Source organism: Mauremys reevesii, linkage group 3, assembly GCF_016161935.1.
Source record: "Mauremys reevesii isolate NIE-2019 linkage group 3, ASM1616193v1, whole genome shotgun sequence".
In the NCBI taxonomy this organism is placed as follows: Eukaryota; Metazoa; Chordata; order Testudines; family Geoemydidae; genus Mauremys; species Mauremys reevesii.
Window position 1 is genome coordinate 15033842 of NC_052625.1, and position 22977 is coordinate 15056818.

Consider the following 22977-nt stretch of genomic DNA (forward strand, 5'->3'; position numbering starts at 1 on the left):
GAGCAGGTGTGGCCATTTACAAGCATGTCTGGTTGTATTATAAACCAGCATAAGAAAAGTTTGAAATGGCTTGAATAGATCTGCTAAACAGTTTTAATGTTTCATCCAAATCCTGTTTACTCAAACAAGAGCCGATCGAGGTCACAGTAAAAACCCAGCCTGACCAAACCTTTAAATATCTTGTAATTTTATTTTTTAGTTTTCGTCTGTGTTCTGTACCAAGTGAATAGGTACATTTTGATAATCCTTGCCTCTGGACAAGCACAGAATTCTTTTTCTTTCTGAATGGCTAATAACAGAGCCGTTCTTCCTGTCTAATGATGAAAGGGGTTGGCAGTCAAGTTCTTTTTCTTAGTTGTACTATGTAATCGGGGCATGCAAGGGACAATTTTGAGAGTTATAGCTATGTGAACTGCTATCCATGTTAAGTAGAGTTATATTTTCATTTTATGTTAACACAGATTAATCACTGACTTTAAAACCAATTTATTTTTTTCAGTTCTGTCATTAAAAGATCATTGAGGAGGATAAAGAATTTTCTTGTTTTAACATTAAAGAAACATAGTACATAGTGTTTGTGTAGCGAAAAAATAATGAAAGAGCAGATTTGTGATGCAAACTCAATATTGTACCTGATCCACATACAACTCAATCAAAAGGCAATTAAAAATCCATAGAAACATTCCTGGAAAATGTACAAGAATAAACTTTTTTTAAAAATAAATGTAATGAACTGTATTTGTGGGGATTTGATTGTTGGTTGCTTTCAGAAGACATGAGCATTCCATGTGTTTTAAGGCTAGTCTTTTCTAAATTTCTGATACCGTTGAATGACATCATCGGCAGGGTAATGATCTCGGCAACTACACTGACAGTGTCTCACATTCTAATTCACCTTCACAAATCCATGGCATCATTTTTGGCCAAAGTAATGTCAGTCACTGACACTTGCGGCAAGTACAAAAAGGACCCCCTAATGGCAGCCATTTTTATTTGTTTCTTAAGATCCAAAGACTGCTGAAAGAACAATTGGATAAAGTTGAGGATTGGAGAAGCTTGATTTTCTTGTTCCTGTGAAATGAAACTCTAGTCCTTTTTCTTCTCCTTCCCCTTAAAAGCAGAAGTCTGCTAGGGGGTTGTAGCTGTGTCAAAGCCGTTGGGATGCCACTGCTGATCACTTTAATTACTAGGACTAAGGAGGATAAAATTAAAAGTAGCACCATTGAAGCAGTGGAAGAAAGCTTGCCGAGATGTCGGTGAACTGTGAAATATAAAAATTGCATACCAATACATTTTTATAGGAAGGAAACAAGGAATTACATTACTTATTCTTGAAGAGTTTGTCCTTAAATGGTGAAGTTTTACTTGCTGTGCATCCATGTGGCAGATTTTTAGACCATTAGAAAGTAATTGAGGTGGAGGAACAGAGTAAACTTTTCTGTCTCCCCAGCATGGCAGATACATGACAGAGAGATGAAAGTTTTACCTAGTTTTCTCTTTAGAATTGGACAGTTTTCTAGCATATGTTGTTGTAATAAGAGTTTTCATGTCCCTTTCTTTCCCTGTTGCAAATTCCATATTTGCGCCTTATGAGCTTTACCAGGTCTTTTTCTTGTTTTTTTGGAAGGGACAGTAAAAATATAGTGTTTCACAATGCACATTTTAAGTTAATTGTTTTCTAACTCACAACTTTTATATATACTTGAATCATACCTTCAGTGTAATTTAAACTTAGTGGTTCTTCACAATCATTTCCTTCCTCAAAGCTCAATAATCAACAGTTCAAATAATATATGTATTAAACTTAAGCTATAAATATGCTGTTTTGCTCTTCTCTGCTAATGATGATTGAATTTTAATTAGCACAAACACAAGCCACAACCATCTGTATTTGCTCGAAGAGGATGCTAGTGACTATGATAATGATTCAGGGATATGAGGTCTCCTCTTTTGAAATCAGCCTACCATATTCTAGGACATCTTTTTCCTAACGTGTACCATATGAACATTCAGTGTTAAGCTGCCTAGTACTTTAAAATAAATTTGGCAGATTCCATTTGTAAATTAAATTAATTTAAATTAAAACCACAAATTCGCCTGTGTTAGGAGTGACAATATGGAAATATTTGAGCACTTTCACTTCATGTAAATTCAAATTTGATTAATGTTGCCAGTTACAGTAGGTTGAAATAAAATTGGTTGCTGTGTTAGTTGGCTGGCTGTACGTTAAATTAAACTGATTTATTGTAGTGCATAGTACACATAGAAGGTTTCTAGTTTTCTTTCCTGTGTGTACTTTAACAAATAAGTTTTTGATAGAACTGTTACTCTGTGCCTTCTGGGAAGTTAAGGTGTGAGAAAGCAAACAAAGCAAATGTGCCATCCTGCTGAAGAGCTTGCAGGGCCCAAGCAAAATTGCCTTTATAGTGTTAGGACATTAGCAGAAAAGTAAAGCAAGGCAATCTGATAGGGAACCAGAATTCTGTCAATCAGGCTCAAGATATTGTGCTGTGTCCATATACTTTGTTTACTGTAGGGTTTTATGAGTTGTAACCTGCCCATGCAAGCTGTTAATGAGGCTAAATCTTGCTGCTTGAGGATTGAATTACAGCACACCTCTGGGCTAATGGTTATAAACAGAAAGTCCCATTAGGACTGCATTCTGATTCATTCATTTGCATTTTTCCTATTGTACCAAGAACAAAGATGAGTAAATAGCTACAAACAAACAATCTACATGGAAATAGCTAAAATTTATCTAATTAGTATTTTGTGCTTGTCTTATTAATGATTACTTAAACTAAATAGCACTTGGTAGCAGGCTCTTACAAAGATTTGCAGGTGTGGAATATTCAATTTCTTGTTTCGTGGGAATGGTGTTTGCCATTTATTGTAAGAAATTAAGTTGCCAATACTGTTTTCCAAAATTAGACTAATTGGTTGTATTCTACCAAAATTAAGGCCATCCACAAAAATCCTGATTTCAACAACTATGTTATGTCTATAAATTAAGTTTGAGGTAAATTTGACTTAAAGCCACAGGCTTGGTTTTGTTGTATTTATTAGTGTTTATAATGCACTAGTGTCTTGTAAACTTTTTCTTAAGTTTGAAAAATGCAAGTTTTGACAAACGAAGCTTAAACTCCATTTTCCTCACCTTTCTGTGTTTTTCAATAGTGTTGATTAAACGTGTATTTTGTAATTTGTTGTGCGTTACTCCATTTCAGAAATATATGCATGAAACATTTACTATTCGTTGTAATTAGTTATGTGATTGAAATTTTATAGTCCTATAATGATGCATTTAATTTTTTTAACAGAACATTGTTAACTTGAATGATTCCCTTACAAAAACACAAGATATTTGTTATTGGGTGATATTTACAATTACTGTACTGAACCCAACAAAGGGCCTTTTTAAAACTAGAGAAATTCTTGTGTGCCCTAGAGTCTCCATCAACAGGTTAAATTTAGGTTACATTTTATTTTTAAAAAAAAGATGCATTAGTTGAACAGTGTGGATCAAATTCTTCTCTTACTTCCGATTTTCATCAATATAACATTCTTGAAGTTAGTGGAGTTGCTTGTGTAAATGAGAGCAGTATCTGACCCCTGATGCTAATATTATGGTAGAATATTTCTCTCACTAGTAATTCAGTGTAGTGAAATCCTTTTTGCAGTTATAATAAAATTTTTGTAGCTATTGCTAAGAAACAAAAGTTTCTGACGATTGTTTGCATCAGGATATTTTACAAGGTATAATTTTATTGAAAAATGGTTTAAATTACAAATGATGACATTTTTAATATATGATAATATTGGATATGCTAAAAAATCTGATTCCTGTATGTCTTTAAAAATTGTGGTGTGACACCCAACTGATACAAAGCATCCTATTTATAATGTGGGCCAAGCACCATGCTGTAAACCAGTTACTATCATGATGATCAGATTGAGAATGAAATTGCATTTCTGTCAATTACTGAGTTGGCAACTGTTCAATATATCTTAGCAGCAAGATGAAGAGCGACGTCGGCAGCTGAGAGAGAGAGCTCGTCAACTAATAGCAGAAGCTCGATCTGGAGTGAAGATGTCAGAACTTCCTGCCTACACTGAAATGGCTGCAGAAAAGTTGAAAGAAAGGTCAAAGGCGTCTGGAGGTGAGTTAGGGAGCCTCGTATCTTATTCCTCTGGCAACCTAGAAACCAGAAAGGACCTTTTTGGGGGTATCGCTTTTATTCACACTTGAAAATGTTTTTGTAAGAAATTGTTGTCCATCAGGTACACATATCAAAAGACTGGCAATGGATAGGTTTTTCCAAATCAGGGTTATATAACTTAATTTCAAACAGTTAAAAGAATGGTGCATCTGTTACAGCAAGAATATAACTATGTAGGTAAAAACTGTTGGCTAATATTGGCCTGTTGAACTACAAATTTGACATTACCCTGGCATGTTTAGAATTGCAAGAAATATTAGTCATATAGAAATTGTGTGGCTAAAATCTCCGGAGTTCATTGAAAATGTAGGAGTTAGATGAGACCTCTGGGGGAAAGTACGTTATAAAGATTTAAGAAACTTGACTTAAAAACAAAAAATGAGTTAGTACAACCGTTTCTGAAGGGAACTTTGAAGAAGTTATCTGGCATTACATTGTTATTACCTGGGAGGCTGGCGCAAGAATCTTTGATTTTAAATGGCAGTCTTTTCATGTACCACTTACCTTTACAGGTTTTGAGTTGTATATTACCGTAATATTACTAAAGTGACTTTGAAATGGCATTAAAATTAATATATCTGCCAGTGCTCCAAGCTGGAGTAATGTAGTGACATTCAAATTCAAATGGGTATGGAACATATATTTCAGTCCAGGCGCCTTGTTCTTTTAGTGTCTGCTAAATATGCTAAGGCGTACTTATTTGTTTCATACTAACCCATAATTGTGAGCACAAATGTCTGGTAAATCCAACTTTATATTTATTTTTCTAGATCTAGATTCACTGATTATGTTTTCTTTCTGTGTTCAGTACAGCTTTAAATGTTCTTTTTAGTTAATGTTACAACTGACTTGTACCATAGCTCTTCCACTCCCTCCTCCATTTAACACTGAAGCTAAGAATGGCCGGGTAGCAGTTGTACGTTTCCATTTAAGTCTGATCTTTGGTTTACCTCCATTCACCCAGTAAATGAAGCATGGCAGGATGTCTCCAGTGTGGGGCTGTTCTTCAGTACTGAATTCACCCTAAGTAGGGAAAACATGGCCTTGATGTGGAATAAGCTGTTCAGACTTTATGAAAACTCCTCTAAGCTATTGAAAATATTGCTTCAAAGCACACTCAAGCTGTGAGGTACAAAAGCAAACGCCATTAAAAATGGTTACTGCTCATTTTTCCATTGCAGCCTTTCCTAGTTTGTTCCATATACTTGCATTAAACACTCTGGGCCAAATTTAGACTTGGCTGATGCAGGTATACTTCCATGGAAGTGCATAAGCCAAATTCATTGGTGACGTGTATAGTAGTATAGGTTACACATAGCATTTAAGTTAGTTAGAAAACGTGTAAAATGGCAAAGTAGTGTAAATTGCAATCAATTTGGCCTTCATCTGACTTAAATATTTATCATTTTTTATCCTGCTTTACTTTATCATTTCTTACACTGACGTTATCCTATTACACCCACCTGTTAGTTGCTTTTCCTGCTGCACTTCCTCCTTCTACCTCTGAGTGTAAAATACACTTATTTTACACACACTTTGAATGCCAAATTGGTTACAAATTACAGTGCTTTGCCACTTGCACCCACTTTCTGACCAACTTATATCACCATATATTTCACCATAGAATATGGCGCTCCATGTTTCAAATTTCCATTGAGTTTTTCTGTTAACCAGGCCTTTCCCTCACTACATTTGTAAGCTCCCTCAAAGATAGTCTTTCATTTGACCCTAGCACAAATAATCTTGTAGTGTCTGTCTTCCTTTATTCTCTTCAGGATTGTCTCTACCCTAGTGAGGACCAATCTTCATCTCCACTTTCCTAAACAATAAAAATCAACAATGAAATCCTGGCCGCAGTGAAGTTAATAGCAAAACGCCCACCGATTTCAGTGGGGCCAGGATTTCATCCATAGTTTCTCTAATTCCTCTGAATAACTAAGATCCTCAGACTCCTTAATTAGTCTTCCACTTTGTCACTATTTCAAGAACACTTGATACCTCTATTTATTCCAAGTTATATCGGCTATTTAATGTCATTGTTTAGCAGTATATGAATTAGATTTTAGATCAAGATTCTGCCACTCTTATGAATGTTGAGTACTAACTCTTTACATGTGTGATTGCACCAAGTTCCGAGATGACTAATTGCAGAGTAAGATAGAAAACAACAGGAGTAGGGTGTCAAAATCTGACTACTTGAGTTTTTATCACCATCACATCTACTATTAATTATCAATTGTATTTTTTCTTGTATGACCATCTAGCATATTTTCTATTTTTATACATACTATGCCCAGCATCACTGATTTACATCCTCTACATTGATTTTTGTCTCTCCATATACTAATCTGGCCAAGTTATTTGGACTTTTGTCACACTTCTGTTTTGTGTTATCTGTCCACTCTGATACCCACTTACTCTTATTTATGTGAAAATGTATCACTTTCCTACATGTTCATTCTTCCACATTTTTCACATAAAGTGAACAATAACCATCTTATTACTTATTTTTGTGGTACATACTCAACCTTCTCCACATTCTTCCATCTCATCATTCACAGTATGTCTTTGTTTTCCAAATCATTATTTACTCAAGTAGCTCCTCCTCCTCCTAACAAGAGGCCTTACTTGTTAACTTTACTAAGGAAAAGTTTAGTGAAACTGTGCTAGCATTTTTTTAAATCCAAGTAAGTTATAATAGCCCAGATCCTCAAAAGTATTTAGGCACCTAGCTCCCATTGATTTTGATGGTGGTACGACACTTAAATATCTTTGAGGATTTGGGCCTATATGTCTACCACTTATTCCTTCAGTTCTTTATTTGCTAAAAATAATCAGATTTATTAGACAAGAACTTTTTTGTGAATACCGTCTGAGTACTATCCTTACGTACGTTATACGTTTGCAAGTGTTCTGTTTCTGTTTTGTAGCAGTATGTTCCCCTATATGATGCTTAAGTCAAGCTTACAGTAATTTTCTAGATCTTCTATAAATCTCTTCTTACTCCATATTTAATTAGCCTCTCTCCGAATATACATTGATTCATACATCCCGATTTCAAAAAAGAGGTATTAAATAAATCTACTAGACTCTCCTCTCTTTTCTTCAGAAAGATGGTACTTGTCCATTTCTAATGTTTTAAATTTTTTAATGAATTTCTTGCTCACTTTTGTTGGTGAAATTCTAATCTCCTTCAATATTTGTATTTACTAATTGAGAAATTTGTTTTTTCGCATTAACAGTACAGCCTTATTTGAAAGCCTTGATTTAATCATGAAAATCCTAGAAAATCCATTTGCCTGTTGCAAATAGAAAACTTTCCTGGATAAGCTGCATCAACCTCTGCAGAATACAAGCTTTCTGGCAGCTATTTAGTAGGGGGAGATATGGGAGGAGGAGGAGAAAGGGGCAGAGAAAGAGAGATGGGAGGAGGAAAAAGGGGCAGAGAGAGAGAGAGAATATTCCTTCTCCCTTCTGACAGATTTTGCTCCAAGCATTTGCTGTGGAGGCTTTAAATATAGTAGATTCCTACTAGCTGGAGGCTGATAAGTTGAGCCCTTGAGTTGAGTCCAGGAACATCACCTTGATAGGAATCCAAACATCATTCCCTTTCCCAGCAGCTCAGGAGAAGTAGAGTTGGCATCTTATCTGGGCACAATCCTTGAACAGTGAGGCCCCATCTTTCACATTTGTGATTTGCAAGTATGTTAAGTTAATTGACTATTAGGTTTCTGCCATATATCCAACCCCTACTTAGGATGGCATGTTTGTGAGGGGGAGGTTGATTAGGCAGATGTGGGGAGGTGGACAGGAAAGAGAGGGAACAATTAATGAGATACATTAGAAAAGATCAGTATGGTATTGAGTGAGAGATTTTGGTAAGCAAAAGTGGGGAATAAATACAGACCAAAAATATGGGGGAGGAGATAGAGAACACAATGTAAGGGCTGGTCTACACTACGGGGTAAAATCGATCTAAGATACGCAACTTCAGCTACGTGAATAACATAGCTGAAGTCGAAGTATCTTATATCGAATTACCTACCGTCCTCACGGCGTGGGATCGATGTCCGCGGCTCCCCATATCGACTCTGCTACCGCCGTTCGGGTTGGTGGAGTTCCGGAGTCGACAGGAGCGCGTTCGGGGATCGATATATCGCTTCTAGATGAGACGCGATATATCGATCCCCGAGAAATCGATTGCTACCCGCCGATACGGCAGGTAGTGAAGACGTACCCTAAGAAACGAAAGAGAGGGAAGGAGAGAAAAAGAGACGAGGAAACAGGCATTGAAATCAGCACAGGAAAAGATACACCATGATCTGTTATAGCAAAACAAAAATTAAAAAAAAAAGATTAGAGTTAAAAAAAAAATAAGGGATAGAAGGACTAACAAAAGCAAGAAAGATGTAGTAAGTTACTATTTTTAAAATATATTAGAGAGTTAGTTGACAATATTGTTATAATTATATATAGTATACAGTAAACACTGAACAACTGTTCTGCTCCTTTAAGATGTCTACACTGCAAAAAAAAAAAACACACCCCACACCAGCGAGTCTGAGTCCTGATCCACAGACTTGGGCTTGCAAGGCACATGCAATGGCACTAAAAACAGCCATGTAGACATTCCTACTCAGGCTGGAAGTTGGGCTCTGACATCACCCCCCTTCCTCTCCCTGGGCTTCAGAGCTCAAGCTCCAGCCCGAGCCAGAATGTCTACTTGGTTCTTTTCAGCATCCTAAGACAGCACCCCATGAGTTCGTATCTGCAGACCTGGGCTCTGAGATTCACTGCCCCTGGGGTTTTTTTGCCATAGACATTCCCTTAAATACTGGGTGAATGGCTTTGGGGATTGTCCTAGGGAGGGCATGGCAGCACAGATATCCTCACCCAGACTAGTAAGCTTAGTCCTTGAGCTAGTAGGTATCAAGTAAACATTTCAAGTCCTGGATTTAATTTTTTTTAGCAATATCTACCTTCCCTTGCAATTATCACCAAAGGCCCTACTGTCTTGTCTTAACCTTGCGTTACTTATATACTTAAAATATTTGATTTCTACCTTCTGTCTTCCTTTTCTTCTCCACTTTGCTTTCTTTGTCAGTGTTCATACTCTCCGAACTGCATTCTGTAATCTTAAAGCCAATTCTGTACCTGACAGCCATGTGACTATAGTGTCACAGTGACAGCTATGGAGACTAAAGACCTGTCCTTGTCTCCAGAGCAAGTACAGTATAGGCAGCAGTAGTGCAAGCTTGCTCACGCTTCCCCTGCTAATCTGGCTCAACCAGGGCTGGCCGTCTGGGTGGGTGCCATGGTCAGGGGGTCACCATCCAAATGCCGCAAGCTGGCAGGCCTGCCGGAGCAGGGGTGAATGCACATAACCCCGGGGCTGGAGCCCCTGGTCAGCTGGGGAGAGAGGGGACAGATGATGCCACTGAAGCTTCCAGCCTGGCAGGGAGGTGCAGGCAGCAAGGCTAGGCCTTGCAGAGCCAGGGAGCCATCTACTGTGTCCCCCCATGCACCTGCTCTCCTCCTGCTAGGTGGTTAGGGAGTTGTGTGGCCCAAGGAGCCCCCGGGGCTCAGAAACGCCTCCCTGTGCAGCCCAGCTGGGCTCCAGGACCAGAAGCTGGTCCTCGTGCTCTGTGCCCCCCACTGCTGTTCTCATACTCAAAGAAAAGGCGCTAAAATAGAGCTTTGTCCAGGGCACCATTTTCCCTAAGGCCGGCCCTGGGCTCAAACCTGACAAAAGCCTTGTCTGCACAAGAAAATTGTACCAATTTGATTAATCGGTTTAGAAACTGATACCATTAGTTTAGACATTGATGTAGTTAAATTGGTGCCACCCCCTTTTGTGTAGATGCTCTTAAATCAGTTCAAGAGTACCTTATATCAATTTAGCTTAAGACAGTATGGAATCAACTTAAGCTAAATTGATACAAGGTATTCTTAAACTGAAATAAAAGTGTCCCCACAAGGGTGTTGCACCATTTTAATTAAATCATTTTCTAAACTGATTGAGTTAAATTGGTATAATTTTCTCATTTAAGTGAGGCCTTTAGAGGTATGGGGTAAGAGGATAATTCAGGCTCCTTGTCCAGACCTGACAACAAGAGTGTCAGGTTTTTGGTGATTTTTGTGCCACAACTCACATATGTCAGGTGTTTTTTACTTCTCTTGTGCCTCTGGCTTACCCATGTTTCTTCTTTGAAAACCTTTGTTTGTCTACATTTCTTGTTTTTAATCTAATGTATTTCTTGATGGATGGAATACATAGCTTTGTGTTAACTGTATTTTAAATACCTTTGAACAATTTTCATTTTCCTTCTGGGTTCTTTTCTTCCATTGCTTTAGCCTTGCACCTCCCACACTCTTCCAAGATTCCTTATGCTGAAATTCTTACTTTTTTCCATTTTTCTCTCTCTTCAGTCCAAACTTAAAACTTCAAATAAAACAAAAAACAACCTCCATATTCAAAATAGCTCAAATGTAAACAGGGTCAGAAAGTGTATATTGTGGCATCCTTAACGCTTCCTTAAATACTCCAACCGCTCTCCCACAATTAGATCATTACTAATAACATTATCTCTGGCACACCTGATACTCCCTTACCTAGTTCCTCACCTAAGGACCAATAATATTGCTTTTACCCACCTTCCATATAGTCCTATCTACTAAATAGCTGCAACTCAATATGCATCTTCCCCCAAGAGCATTTTTCAGGATCATCCAGTCCCTAGATTCATAGAACCATAGAGTTAGAAGTGACTGCAACAGTCATCTAATCTAACCTCCCTGCCAAGATGCAGGATTTGTTGTGTCTAAACCATCCAAGATAGATGGCTATCCAGCCACCTTTTGAAAACCTCCAGTGAAGAAGCTTCCACAACCTCCTGAGGCAGTCTATTCCATTGTCCTGCTGTTCATACAGTTAGGACATTTTTTTTCCTGAGATTTAATCTAAATCTGTTCTGTAGTTTGAACCCATTGTCTCTTGTACTTCCCTCTGTGGCAAGAGAGACCAACTTTTCTTTGTCTTTTGTACGGCACCCTTTCAAGTATCTGAAGACTTTTATCATATCCCCCCGTAATCTCTTCTGTTCCAAATTAAACATACCCAGTTCCTTCAGCCTTTGCTCGTATGGCTTGCATTCCATCCCTCTTATCCTCTTCGTCACTTGCTTCTGGATCCTGTCCACTTCCTCTACATCCTTTCTATATATTTGTGACCAAAATAGGACACAGCTCTCAGGTGAGGCCTAACCAGCGCCGAGTAGAGCGGTACTGTCACCTCCCGTGACGTGCATGCTGTGCTTCTGTTAATGCAACCAAAAATTGCATTTGATTTTTTTGCAACAGTATCTCATTGCTGATTCATGCTGAGGTGGTGATCCACAACCCCCAGATCTTTCTCAGCAGTGCTGCTTCCAAGACAGTTATCCCCCATTCTGTATTTGTGCATTTGGTTTTTCTTCCCTAAGTGCAGCACTTTACATTTGTCTTTGCTGAATTTCATTTTGTTGTCTACAGCCCAGTTCTGCAGTTTATCAAGATCCCTCTGAATTTTAGCTCTATCCTTCAAAGTATTGGCAACCTCCCCCTAGCTTAGTGTCATCTGCAAATTTGATCAGTATGCTTTCTATTCTTACATCTAGGTCATTAATAAAGATGTTAAACCCAGAACAGATCTCCCTCCAATCTAACGTCATTCCATTACTAGTTACTCTTTGTTTATGGTTGTTTAACTAGTTATATATCCACTTAATGGTAGTTCTGTTGAGCCCTCATTTCTCTAGTTTATTTATCAGAATGTCATGTGAGACTGTATCAAAAGCCTTGCTGAAGTCCAGGTATACTATATAATGCACATTCTGACATCAGATCCCCTTCTTATCCTCCCCATAGCATGGCCTAGCCGACCCAGTCCCTCTACTTTCCGTTTCTCGCATAGCTTTACCCTGCCTCACATGAAAATTTATAAAAAGAACAGGAGTACTTGTGGCACATTAGAGACTAACAAATTTATTTGAGCATAAGCTTTGGCGGGCTACAGCCCACTTCATCGGATGCATGTAGTGGAAAATACAGTAGGAAGATATAGATAGATAGATAGATAGATAGATACACACACAGAGAACATGAAACAGTGGGTGTTACCATACACACTATAAGGAGAGTGATCAGTTAAGGTGAGCTATTACCAGCAGGAGAGAAAAAGAACTGTTTGTAGTGGTAATGAAAATGGCCCATTTCCAGCAATTGACAAGGAGATGTAAGGAACTGGGTAGGGGGGAAATAAGCATGGGGAAATAGTTTTACTTTGTGTAATGGCCCATCCACTCCCAGTCTTTATTCAAGCCTAGTTTGATGGTGTCCAATTTGCAAATTAATTCCGATTCAGCAGTCTCTTGTTGGAGTCTGTTTTTGAAGAATTTTTGTTGTAATATTGTGACTTTTAGGTCTGTAATCGAGTGGCCAGGGAGATTGAAGTGTTCTCCAACTGGTTTTTGAATGTTATAATTCTTGACGTCTGATTTGTGTCCATTTATTCTTTTACGTAGAGACTGTCCAGTTTGGCCAATGTACATGGCAGAGGGGCGTTGCTGGCACATGATGGCATGTATCACATTGGTAGATGTGCTGGTGAACGAGCCCTTGATGGCGTGGCTGATGTGATTAGGTCCTAAAAATTTATGTGCTTCTCCTTCATGGTCTTCTTCCCCCAGTCTTTCCTATACTTTTTTCCTTATAGACTCACACAGAGAGAACCCACAAAAGAATTGCCCCCACCTTTTAATCCCCTTCTTTCCCTAGCCCACCCTAATCAAATCTGCTATTAGAGTTATCCCACACATCTTCCTCTGCCCACCCCACTTCATCATCCACATCGCAGAACTCCTGACTTTATTTATTGACTCAGGTGGACTGGTTGCTGATATATTTCAAAATGCTTTGCTCCTCTTCGTTGTAGCAAGAGCAACACTTGGAATGAGCAAAGCTGCACAAAGAACTTTAGCAACTGTGTTGGATGGATCGACAATCTAAAGAGGAAGTAAGAGTGCAAGTGATGTAGAAGGAAGAGTTTCAGCAAAATAAATAAATAAATAGGGAGGCTTGAAGCATGTGAATTACAGTGATTGTAAAGATGAGCAGGTGGACAAAATAAACATTTGTATTCTGTATGCCTCCATGGAAATCTTAAGTTCTGTTGTCAATAGACGTGGACCTGAGTTGCAGGATCTGTGTATGCCCAAAGTTCAGGGGGTTGGTTTAGCCTACTACAGAGCTAGGGATTAGGCTTAAAAGTTCTGATCCAGATCCAAACGTCACAAAAATGGGGGGGGGGGTGTTCAAGGTTAGGGTTTGGGGTCTAGACGGTTTCTAACTACCATATTTAGACTCTTCTATGTTTGGCTGTGTTGGAAACAGCGCCGGTGCAACCTATTAGGCGACCTAGGCGGTCGCCTAGGGCCCTAGGATTTGGGGGGCAGCATTTTCTTCGGCAGCAACCGCAGCGGCCGGATCTTCGGCCGCCCCGGTCGCTGCCGGCATTTACGTGGAGGGAGCTGGGGCAGGGGGGCGCAAGGAGGGCCGCCTGCAGCAAGTAAGGGGGGGGCATCATGCAGGGGAACTCCCCGCCCCAGCTCACCCCTGCTCCGCCTCCTCCCCGAGCACGCCGTCACCACTTCACTTCTCCCGCCTCCCAGGCTTGCGGCGCCAATCAGCTTAGGCACTGCAAGCCTGGGAGGCGGGAGAAGTGTAGCGGCAACGGCGTGCTCGGAGAGGAGGCGGAGCAGGGGTGAGCTGGGGCACAGGAGGGTGCCTCAGGGCGGAGAGGGGGTGGGGAGCTGCCGTAGGGGGGCGCCTCAGGGCGGAGTGGGGAGCTGCCGCGGGGGGGGCCTTCATATGAAAGCCATCCTCTTTCCCTTTCCAGTCTCTAGATACCCCTCAGTCCATTTCTCATGTACGTACATGCCAAACAGCAAACGGCTTCACTTGAAGAAACTAGAAATTATTAAATAAAATGTAGCTAAACATTTTGAAGGTGTTACCCAGCTTTTACTGACTTACTTTTCATGTTACTTTATTTTAATTTCACTGTACGGACAGTATATGGTCTCTCAGTAAAATAAGGAAAGTAGGAGTCAGGACTTTTCATGAATTCTGTTCCTGGCTCGGGCACCTGCTCATCGCTTGACCTTCCTTAAGTCCCCTACCCTTTCTATGCCTTGGTTTTACCATCTACAAAATGAGGATAATAGTATCTACCTACTTCATGGGAATGTTATGGGGCTTATTTAATTCATGTTTGTAAACTGCGTTGAGATGCTCAATGGAAGGGCCCCATGGAAGTGCAAAATCTAATGAAGATTATTTATTAAAACTCTGCATTCCTTGCCAACTGGCCTCACCATTCGGACTGGTGCTGTGACAGAGCAGTAGGTGTCTACTTGTAAGGATGGTTCTCACAATGTGTTACTGTATCAAAGATCAGCCATAATGACGCGGTGATCCACAGGTAGCCTGTTAGAATGCTGAAGGGTGCAAGAAAAAGAAATATAACTTGTGTGCGCTTTGACATTGGTCAGACATCCAGCCCAATTGAAGATTGTACCTGAGGCCAGATTCTGCCCTGATTACATCCATTGCACCTCCACTGTGTGTATATACTGAATTGCATCAGTTTAAAGATATACCTATTAGTGAAAACTGGGAAATCTCCCTGCAGACTGATTTCGTTACTTCAGTTTGCATTTCTTGCCACAGTGGTGCTCAACTGTCACTAAACCACTAATGTTTTTACTAGGATGGTGCATGAACAAGACAAAGTACTAACGTTAACGCTACATGTTCCTACAGATGAGGATGATAATACTGAGATAAATACTAATGAGGAGATTCCTGAATGCTCTGTTACAGAAGGTGGAGATGAACTTACTAACCTAGAAAATGACCTTGATTCTACTGGTAATTTAAATAATGGCTGTTTTGTGTATTTTGCATGACTAACACTTCTTCATCATCAGTACCAATGTGTCTTTTATCTGTTTAGTAATGTTAGCCTAGCTGTGTGTCTTTTTTCAAATCTTTTTAACCCTTAAGTTCATTTCACTTTCCTGAATTATTTGCTTTCATGTTTATTATTGTTTCAAATTTAAGATCAACAACAAAAGAAATATTTCCTATAATGATGGATTCCAATGTGTGTTCCTGTTTGGAGATAAGGTGTGATTACACTAGCTGCACCAGCCAAGCCATGCAGGTTTTTGTGTTCACAAGTCTGTAGAGGGATTACACTTCAAGGGGTTGGGTGCATTTTTTTGTTTTGTTTTGTTTTTACTGGTCACTGTTCATTTATTTATGTATTGTAGATTATTTATGTATTATGTATTTGTGCTCAGATTATGGAGCACAAATTCTGTTCAGACTTACACCCTGTGCAGTCCCCTTGAGTTCCTCCCAGTGGGGTTGTGTGAGGTGTAAACCAACACAGAATTGGCCGTAGGTGGGTTACAAAGTTAAAAATAACAGTTTTTTCGATACCAAATTTCAAAATCATCAATATTATTAGAATGGCCTGTACGTGACCACTTTGCATGCTTGCCAAATAATAATAATATGTAAGGATGATAACCCCTTATTGGAATTTTAAACCACGGAAGCTTGAGTTCAGATTCCTTCACTGACACAACTGTATGACAATATTTACCCATGGGGATATTCTCTCAGGTAACTAGAAGCCAGGTTTTTAAAGATATCTGGATGTCTAAAAATTCAGATAAGCACATAATGGAATTTTCCAAAGCCTCTTAGTCAGTCAGGCACCTAACTTGCTTAGGCACTTTTGAAAATCTCACAGCGTCCACATACTTGTCTAAATGGCTCTCTGATCCTGCAATGCTATAGAGCCATTGGAGGGGCTTATACTCTGTCCACCCTGCCTGCTGCCAGGGTAGTAGGAAAAAGGAGCGTGGTCAGTGCACCCCTTTGCTATGGTACACCACATGGCTGCTTTTTTGGCTTCGTGTGGCCCCATTACAAGTTGGCTTAAGTTAGAGCAGCCCAGAGAAGTATGGCCTGCATGGAGCAGCACCAGGAACAAGGGCGTGCTAGGGAGAGCTTTTAGCCATCCTGTGACTGAGGGCTTGTCTACCTGGTGGGGTAAGGCGCTGTCTGGGGGTGTGATTTCTAAACTGCACTAATGTGTTGTGCATTAATTTGTCCATGTAGACCCTGCTGGTGTGCACTAAAGGTTCCCTAGGGCGTTTTAACCTAATACTGTTTCAAACAGCATTATATTAAAGCGCATCAGCAAGGTCTACACAGAGCAATGAACATGCAACACATAGACCACCCGTAAAGCACATTACCCCACCATGTAGACAAGTCCTCACATTCTGTCTACACTAGCTAGACCCATGGATCTGGCCCATTGTATACTAAGTCAAACTGCTTTACTTAATATGTGGCTCTTTGTACACTAAGTTGATGATGATCTATATATCAGTTTGTTTACAATGGTTGCATGTCAGTTGATCATGTCTTGGATGAGGTAAATTGGGTGTTTTGAGCTGCAGCAACAAATAATTAAGTACTTCAATTTGGAATAGCACTCAGAGCAGGCTAATTTGTATGCCTAATAAGCTTGAATCACATCATTTATTATTTCTGCTTTGATATTTTCTGTGCAGAAAATATATTGAATATTTCTAGTGTTAGGGTTAAACTGATGTTTAAAAGATTCATGGATTTTAAGGCTAAAAGAAATTACTGTGATCATCTAATCTGACGGCCAGAAATAGAAGCCTATCAAAAGATTTTCCAGTAAATATAGGTACTTCGAGATGTGTCCCTGTGGGTGCTCCATTGTAGGTGCACTTGCATCCCTGCGCTGCTGATCGAAGAGCTTCAGTAGCAGTGTCCATTGCGCCCGCACATGCGCTGTCCCCCTCATGCTGCGCCATGAGGCTAGTCAGCATGCACAGGCTAACCCCTCTCAGTTCCTTCTCAACCACCCCTGGCTAGACACAGAGCCAGTAGCAGTCTGTTAAGACTATTGTTCCTCTGTTTGCTTCTCAGTCAGATAGTTTTCCCAGTGATAGTTCTAGTTTTAGTCTAGTTGTAATTCTTCTTGTCTTTTTCTGGCCTTTTTCCCCCTGGGGTCCCTTCCCCTTATCGGGGTATGCCCAGCACCCTGGGCTTCAGGAAGTGCTGCACCTGCAAAAAGGCGGTCCCGGTGGCAGATAAGCGCTCTGTGTACCTTCTGCCAGCAGCTCCAGCCGAGATCCTGCAAAGACAGAGAGCTCCACCAGAAAATCATCATCTTTGAGGCAACTTTCCAACCTCGATCTCCTGGCGGATGTGAATCTTCCCCATAATCTTTGACATCTAAGAGAAGTGCGTCGAAGAAGTAGGCCTGGGATCCCTCTCACAAGCTCTCTAAGTAACCCCAGAGATAGCTGCAAACAATTGCCATCTCACTTGGTATCCTCAGCACCGTGACCATCTCAATCTGGCACCCATGCCTCACAACGGCCATCGGCTCCCGGTACTGCTGACAGGCCCACAGAACCTATGGGCATGGGCACCAAGTCTTCTTATCCCTTGGTACTGAGTAAGCACTCTAAGAAGACGGTCCTGGTACATGAGTTGGCCTCAGCACTGCCAGCAGCAGTTCACCCAGCACTGGAGAGACCAGTGCAGACTGGGTCTCCACCGCCCCCCTTCCCGACAGCAGGACGTTCTGCACTGGCAGAATTCCACCAAATCAGAGATCTCAGCATACATCGTGGCACTGAGCTTTTACCGGACACGGAGGATATTCCCTCAGCCATGCCATGCCCCTTTGCTGTCTTGGAACAGGTTCAGAGATGGGCTACTAGGATGATCCGAGGAATGGAAAACCTGTCTTATGAAAGAAGACTCAAAGAGCTTGGCTTGTTTAGCCTAACCAAAAGAAGGTTGAGGGGGGATATGATTGCTCTTTATAAATATATCAGAGGGATAAATATCAGGGAGGGAGAGGAATTATTTAAGCTTAGTACCAGTGCGGACACAAGAACAAATGGATATAAACTGGACACTAGGAAGTTTAGATTTGAAATTAGACGAAGGTTTCTAACCATTAGAGGAGTGAAGTTCTAGAACAGCCTTCCAAGGGGAGTAGTGGGGGCAAAAGACCTATCTGGCTTTAAGACTAAGCTTGATAAGTTTATGGAGGGGATGGTATGATGGGATAGCCTAATTTTGGCAATTAATTGGGCAATTGACTTTTGATTATCAGCAGGTAAGTATGCCCAGTGGTCTGTGATGGGATGATAGATGGGATGAGATCTGAGTTACTATAGAGAATTCTTTCCTGGGTGCTGGCTGGTGAGTCTTGCCCACATGCTCAGGGTTTAACTGATGGCCATATTTGGGGTCAGGAAGGAATTTTCCTCCAGGGCAGATTGGCAGAGGCCCTGGAGGTTTTTCGCCTTCCTCTGCAGCATGGGGCACGGGTCACTTGCTGGAGGATTCTCTGTAGCTTGAGGTCTTCAAACTACAATTTGAGGACTTCAATAACTCAGACATAGGTTAGGGCGTTGTTATTGAAATGAATGGGTGAGATTCTGTGGCCTGCATTGTGCAGGAGGTCAGACTAGATGATCATAATGGTCCCTTCTGACCTTAAAGTCTATGAGTCAGAGGAGATGGTCTCACAGTACTCCTCCCAAGCTCCATATGAGACCCACTACCAACAAGGCCTGAGAATGTACCCACAGATCATAGAATCATTAGGGTTGGAAGGGACCTCAAGAGATCATCTAGTCCAACCCCCTGCTCAAAGCAGGACCAATCCCCAAATCCCTAAATGGCCCCCTCAAGGATTGAACTCACAACCCTGGGTTTAGCAGGCCAATGCTCAAACCACTGAGCTATCCGTCCCCCTCACCTATGAGTACTTCCACCAGGCCCTATGCCACCAGAATGGCCATATTGGAACCTTTGGGTGGCACACTGACAGCCTGCTTCTCGAGCTTCAAGCCTCGCCTGAGAACCCTCCAGGTACACACCCTTGGCCACAGCATCCAGGGCCTTGGAACTGCTTCAGGAGATAGAGGAACAGGAAGCCGGTCCTGAGGAGGAAATAACACTAAAGACCATGTCCTCCTCTTCTCTGGACAAAGCCATCATGCCTCCCCAACCATTTCTGGCAGACAAGTTCCATCTTTTCCAAGAGCTGGCGAAGAGGGTGGCGGACACCCTCCACATACCACTAGAGGAGGTCAATATCAGCTTCTTGATATTCTCCACTTTTCATCCTCCTCAAAGATTGCCCTCCTAATAAATGAAGCCATTTTATACCTGGCAAAAACAGTGTGCAAAACCCCAGCATTGGTGGTGCCAAATTGCAAATGTGTGGACAAAAAATATTATGTCCTCAGCAAGGAATTGGAATTCCTCTTTTCCCACCCTCCATACAATTCCATTGTTGTGGACACTGTCAATTCCCGTGTCTGACAACACCAGTCCACAGCTATGCCCTATGACAGGAATTGGAAGCATCTTGATCTTTTCAGTAGAAAGGTGTATTCCTCGCCACCTTACACTTCCATATTGCCAACTGTCAGGTGCTCATAGCCAAATACAATTGCCCATATTATAATAAACTTAATGATTTTATTGAAAAACTGCCAGAGGTACATTGGGAATCCTTCTAGGCCATCATACAGGAAGGGCAACTAGTGGCAGAAACATTACTACAATTGTCCTTTGACGCCGCCAACAGATCAGCTAGGTCCATCTCCATGGCGGTGGTGCTGTGATGGGCATCGTGACTCCACTTGTCGGGATTCCCGAAAGAGGTTCAGTCTACAGTGGAAGATCTTCACTTCAAGGGCACAAAGCTCTTTGCCGAAAAGACCAACACTTCCCTTCATACGCTGAAGGATTCCAGGGCTACCGTCAGGTTGCTGGGAATCTATACACCCGGGCAAGAGAGACAATTTAGTCTTCAATCCTAGCATAGGTCATATGTGGCTCAATACGAACCTCAGCGCCATTACAAGCCACAAAGAAAGAAAGAGATATTCCCCAAATGCAAGCTATCGGGCCCACAACCTTCATCCCAACCCCCTGCATCTAAGTTCCACTTTTGATGGGCAGGTTGAGGCACCACAGGACCACTCCCTGCGACTGATACAACCAACATCATTGTACACCCATTTGGTCACCGACTGGCAATGTTTTGCAGTGCCTAGGAATGCATAACATCAGACCAATGGGTCTTACAGATCGTCTGATCCAGGTACTCCATCCATTTCACCTCCCTACCCCCTCCACAACACCCTTCCCCATCCCTCTTGAAAGACTTTCACTGAAGTTTACTGCTACAGGAGTAGGTTAGGAGCTATAGAACCACTACCTCAACATCTATGAGGCAAGGGATTCTACTCTAATGCCTCTAAGGAAGGAGGTTGGAGACCCTTATTGGACCTCAGAGCTTTCAACAAGTTTGTCAAGGCTCAGAAGCACAAGGTGGTCACCTTATCAATGATCATTCCAGCCTTGGAACTGGTAGACTGGTTTTTGACCCTTGACCTCCAGGACATCTGTTTTCACATCTTGATCCTACTAACTCACAGACGATTTCTCAGGTTCACTCTGGGACATGATCATTACTAATACAGAGTCCTCCCCTTCGAGCTCTCATTGGCCCCGAGAGTATTTTCCAAAATTCTCTCAGTGGTAGCTGCTCATTTACACTCACAAAGGATAATGATTTACCTATACCCGGACGATTGTATCCTCAGAACCCAGTCTCTCAAGGAGGCTCACCAAGTCATTGATACTACGATACACTTGTTCACAGAACTGGGTCTACAGATCAACACGCAGAAGTCAACCCGCACTGCAGAGCAACTCCTGGAATTCATAGGGGCTGACCTGAACACCCTACAGACCAAAGACCTCCTAACCTCCAACACAGATTCTTATCCCTGGTTTCACTCATAGACACTGTTCAATGCAGCCCACAAGTACCGGCCAGGCTCCACCTCCAACTCTTAGGACATACGGCAGCGGGCATGGCAGTGATACCGCATGCCAGACTCCACATGTGATGCCTCCAACAGTGGTTCAGTTCAGTTTACAGACCAAATAGGGTCAGGTTGGACAAACCCCTATCAGGATCAGAAACTCCTTAGATTGGTGGAAGGACCTGGCCAATGTGTGCAAAGGGATCTCCTTCTCGCAGACATCACCATCATTGCTCCTTAGCACCAATGCATCACACACAGGGCAGGGCATGCGTTTAAATGGCCTCTTGACACAAGGCAAATGGTCGCCTGCAGAGATATCCCTCCACATCAATCTCCTCGAGTTGAGAGCGGTCAAGAACACCTGTGTCCACTTCCTCCTGCTGATTGCAGGATCATACCCAAAGATCCTAACAGACAATATAGCATACATGTACTACATTACTCAGTAAGGGGAGAATCAGGTCACCCTCCCTGTGTGAGGAAGCAATGACCTTATGGAACTGGTACATCTCCCATGACATCACCCTGTCCACGGGTTTCCTCCCAGCACACAGAACTCAATAGTAGACAATCTCAGTCACGAGTAGGAGATACAGCCGTTTGTGTTTCATGACCTCGTCACACGATGGAGATCACCATCCATAGACCTATTTGCCACTTACCAGAACAAGAAATGTCCATGCTACTGCTCCAGGGCGGGGATGGAACAGCACTCCCTGGGCAATGCCCTTCTTTTCCCATGGGACGGGGATCTTCTTTACATCTTCCCTCCATTTCCTCTACTTCTGAAGGTCCTACTAAAAATAAAAAGGGACGTCACTCATGTCATTCTGGTCGCTCCTACCTGGCCAAGACAGACCTAGTACCCTTGCTTGGCACAGTTCGCAACGTGCCCATCAATCTCCCTCCCAGCTATTCCTCACCTCCTCTCACAGGACAAAGGGCATACTCTGCATCCCAACCTGGGGATTCTCTGCCTCAAAGCATGGCTCCTCAAAGGTGGTTCCAGCAGCTAGAGAGCTCCTGCTCCAGGGAAATACAAGAGGTTCTATTCCACAGTAAGAAGTCCTCCACATGACACACATACCTGCAGAAATGGTTGAGGTTTCAGATTTGGTTCATGTCCCAACAAATCTGTCCAACATCCACGTCTCTTCCACACATCCTAGACCATGGTCTGACCCTTAAAAAGTCAGGACTATCCCTAAGCTTTCTTAGGGTCCATCTAGCAGCTATCATAGCTTTTCACCAACCTGTAGAGGGGTACTCAGTGCTGTCAGATCCAACCACAAAATGATTCCTTAAGGGTTTAATAAAATAAATGTGTACAAAGGGACCCCCTTCTTGCAGACATCACCATTGTCGCTCCTTAGCACCAATGCATCACATACAGAGCAGGGCATGCATTTAAATGGCCTTATGACACAAGGCAAATGGTTGCCTGCTGAGATATCCCTCCACATCAATCTCCTCAAGTTGAGAGCGGTCAAGAACACCTGTGTCCATTTCCTACCCCCATGTAAGATCTAAACCTGATATTGAAAGGGCTGACTTTTGACATCTATCAACGAAAATGGCGTTCTTGATAGCGATTATCTCATCCAGAAGAATAGGAGAGATAGCAGCCCTGATGGCACATCCCCGCTACACAGTAGTCTTTCTGGATTATACTCAGGGTGCATCCAAAATTCATCCCCAAGGTATTCACTCTGTATCATGTGAATCAATTGATT

General features: G+C 41.7%; 1 protein-coding gene and 1 long non-coding RNA gene across 11 annotated transcripts in view; one reads left to right on the forward strand and one right to left on the reverse strand.

Moving 5' to 3' along the window:
• EHBP1 (EH domain binding protein 1) overlaps positions 1-22977 on the forward strand; it is a 330844-nt gene that overhangs the window by 257166 nt on the left and 50701 nt on the right. For 8 of the 10 annotated variants that reach the window (XM_039528959.1, XM_039528958.1, XM_039528957.1 and 5 more), the window contains 2 exons: positions 4013-4160; positions 15081-15188. In XM_039528959.1, coding sequence (XP_039384893.1) covers positions 4013-4160; positions 15081-15188 — 256 coding nt within the window. The remainder of the gene's footprint in view (positions 1-4012; positions 4161-15080; positions 15189-22977) is intronic. The other 2 variants (XM_039528961.1, XM_039528962.1) reach the window with 1 other exon arrangement.
• Positions 20022-22469, reverse strand: LOC120400431. Its single transcript, XR_005595801.1, has 3 exons — positions 22168-22469; positions 21907-22041; positions 20022-20184 (listed from the first exon to the last, which is right to left on the reverse strand). It is a non-coding gene; the product is annotated as an uncharacterized LOC120400431 (long non-coding RNA).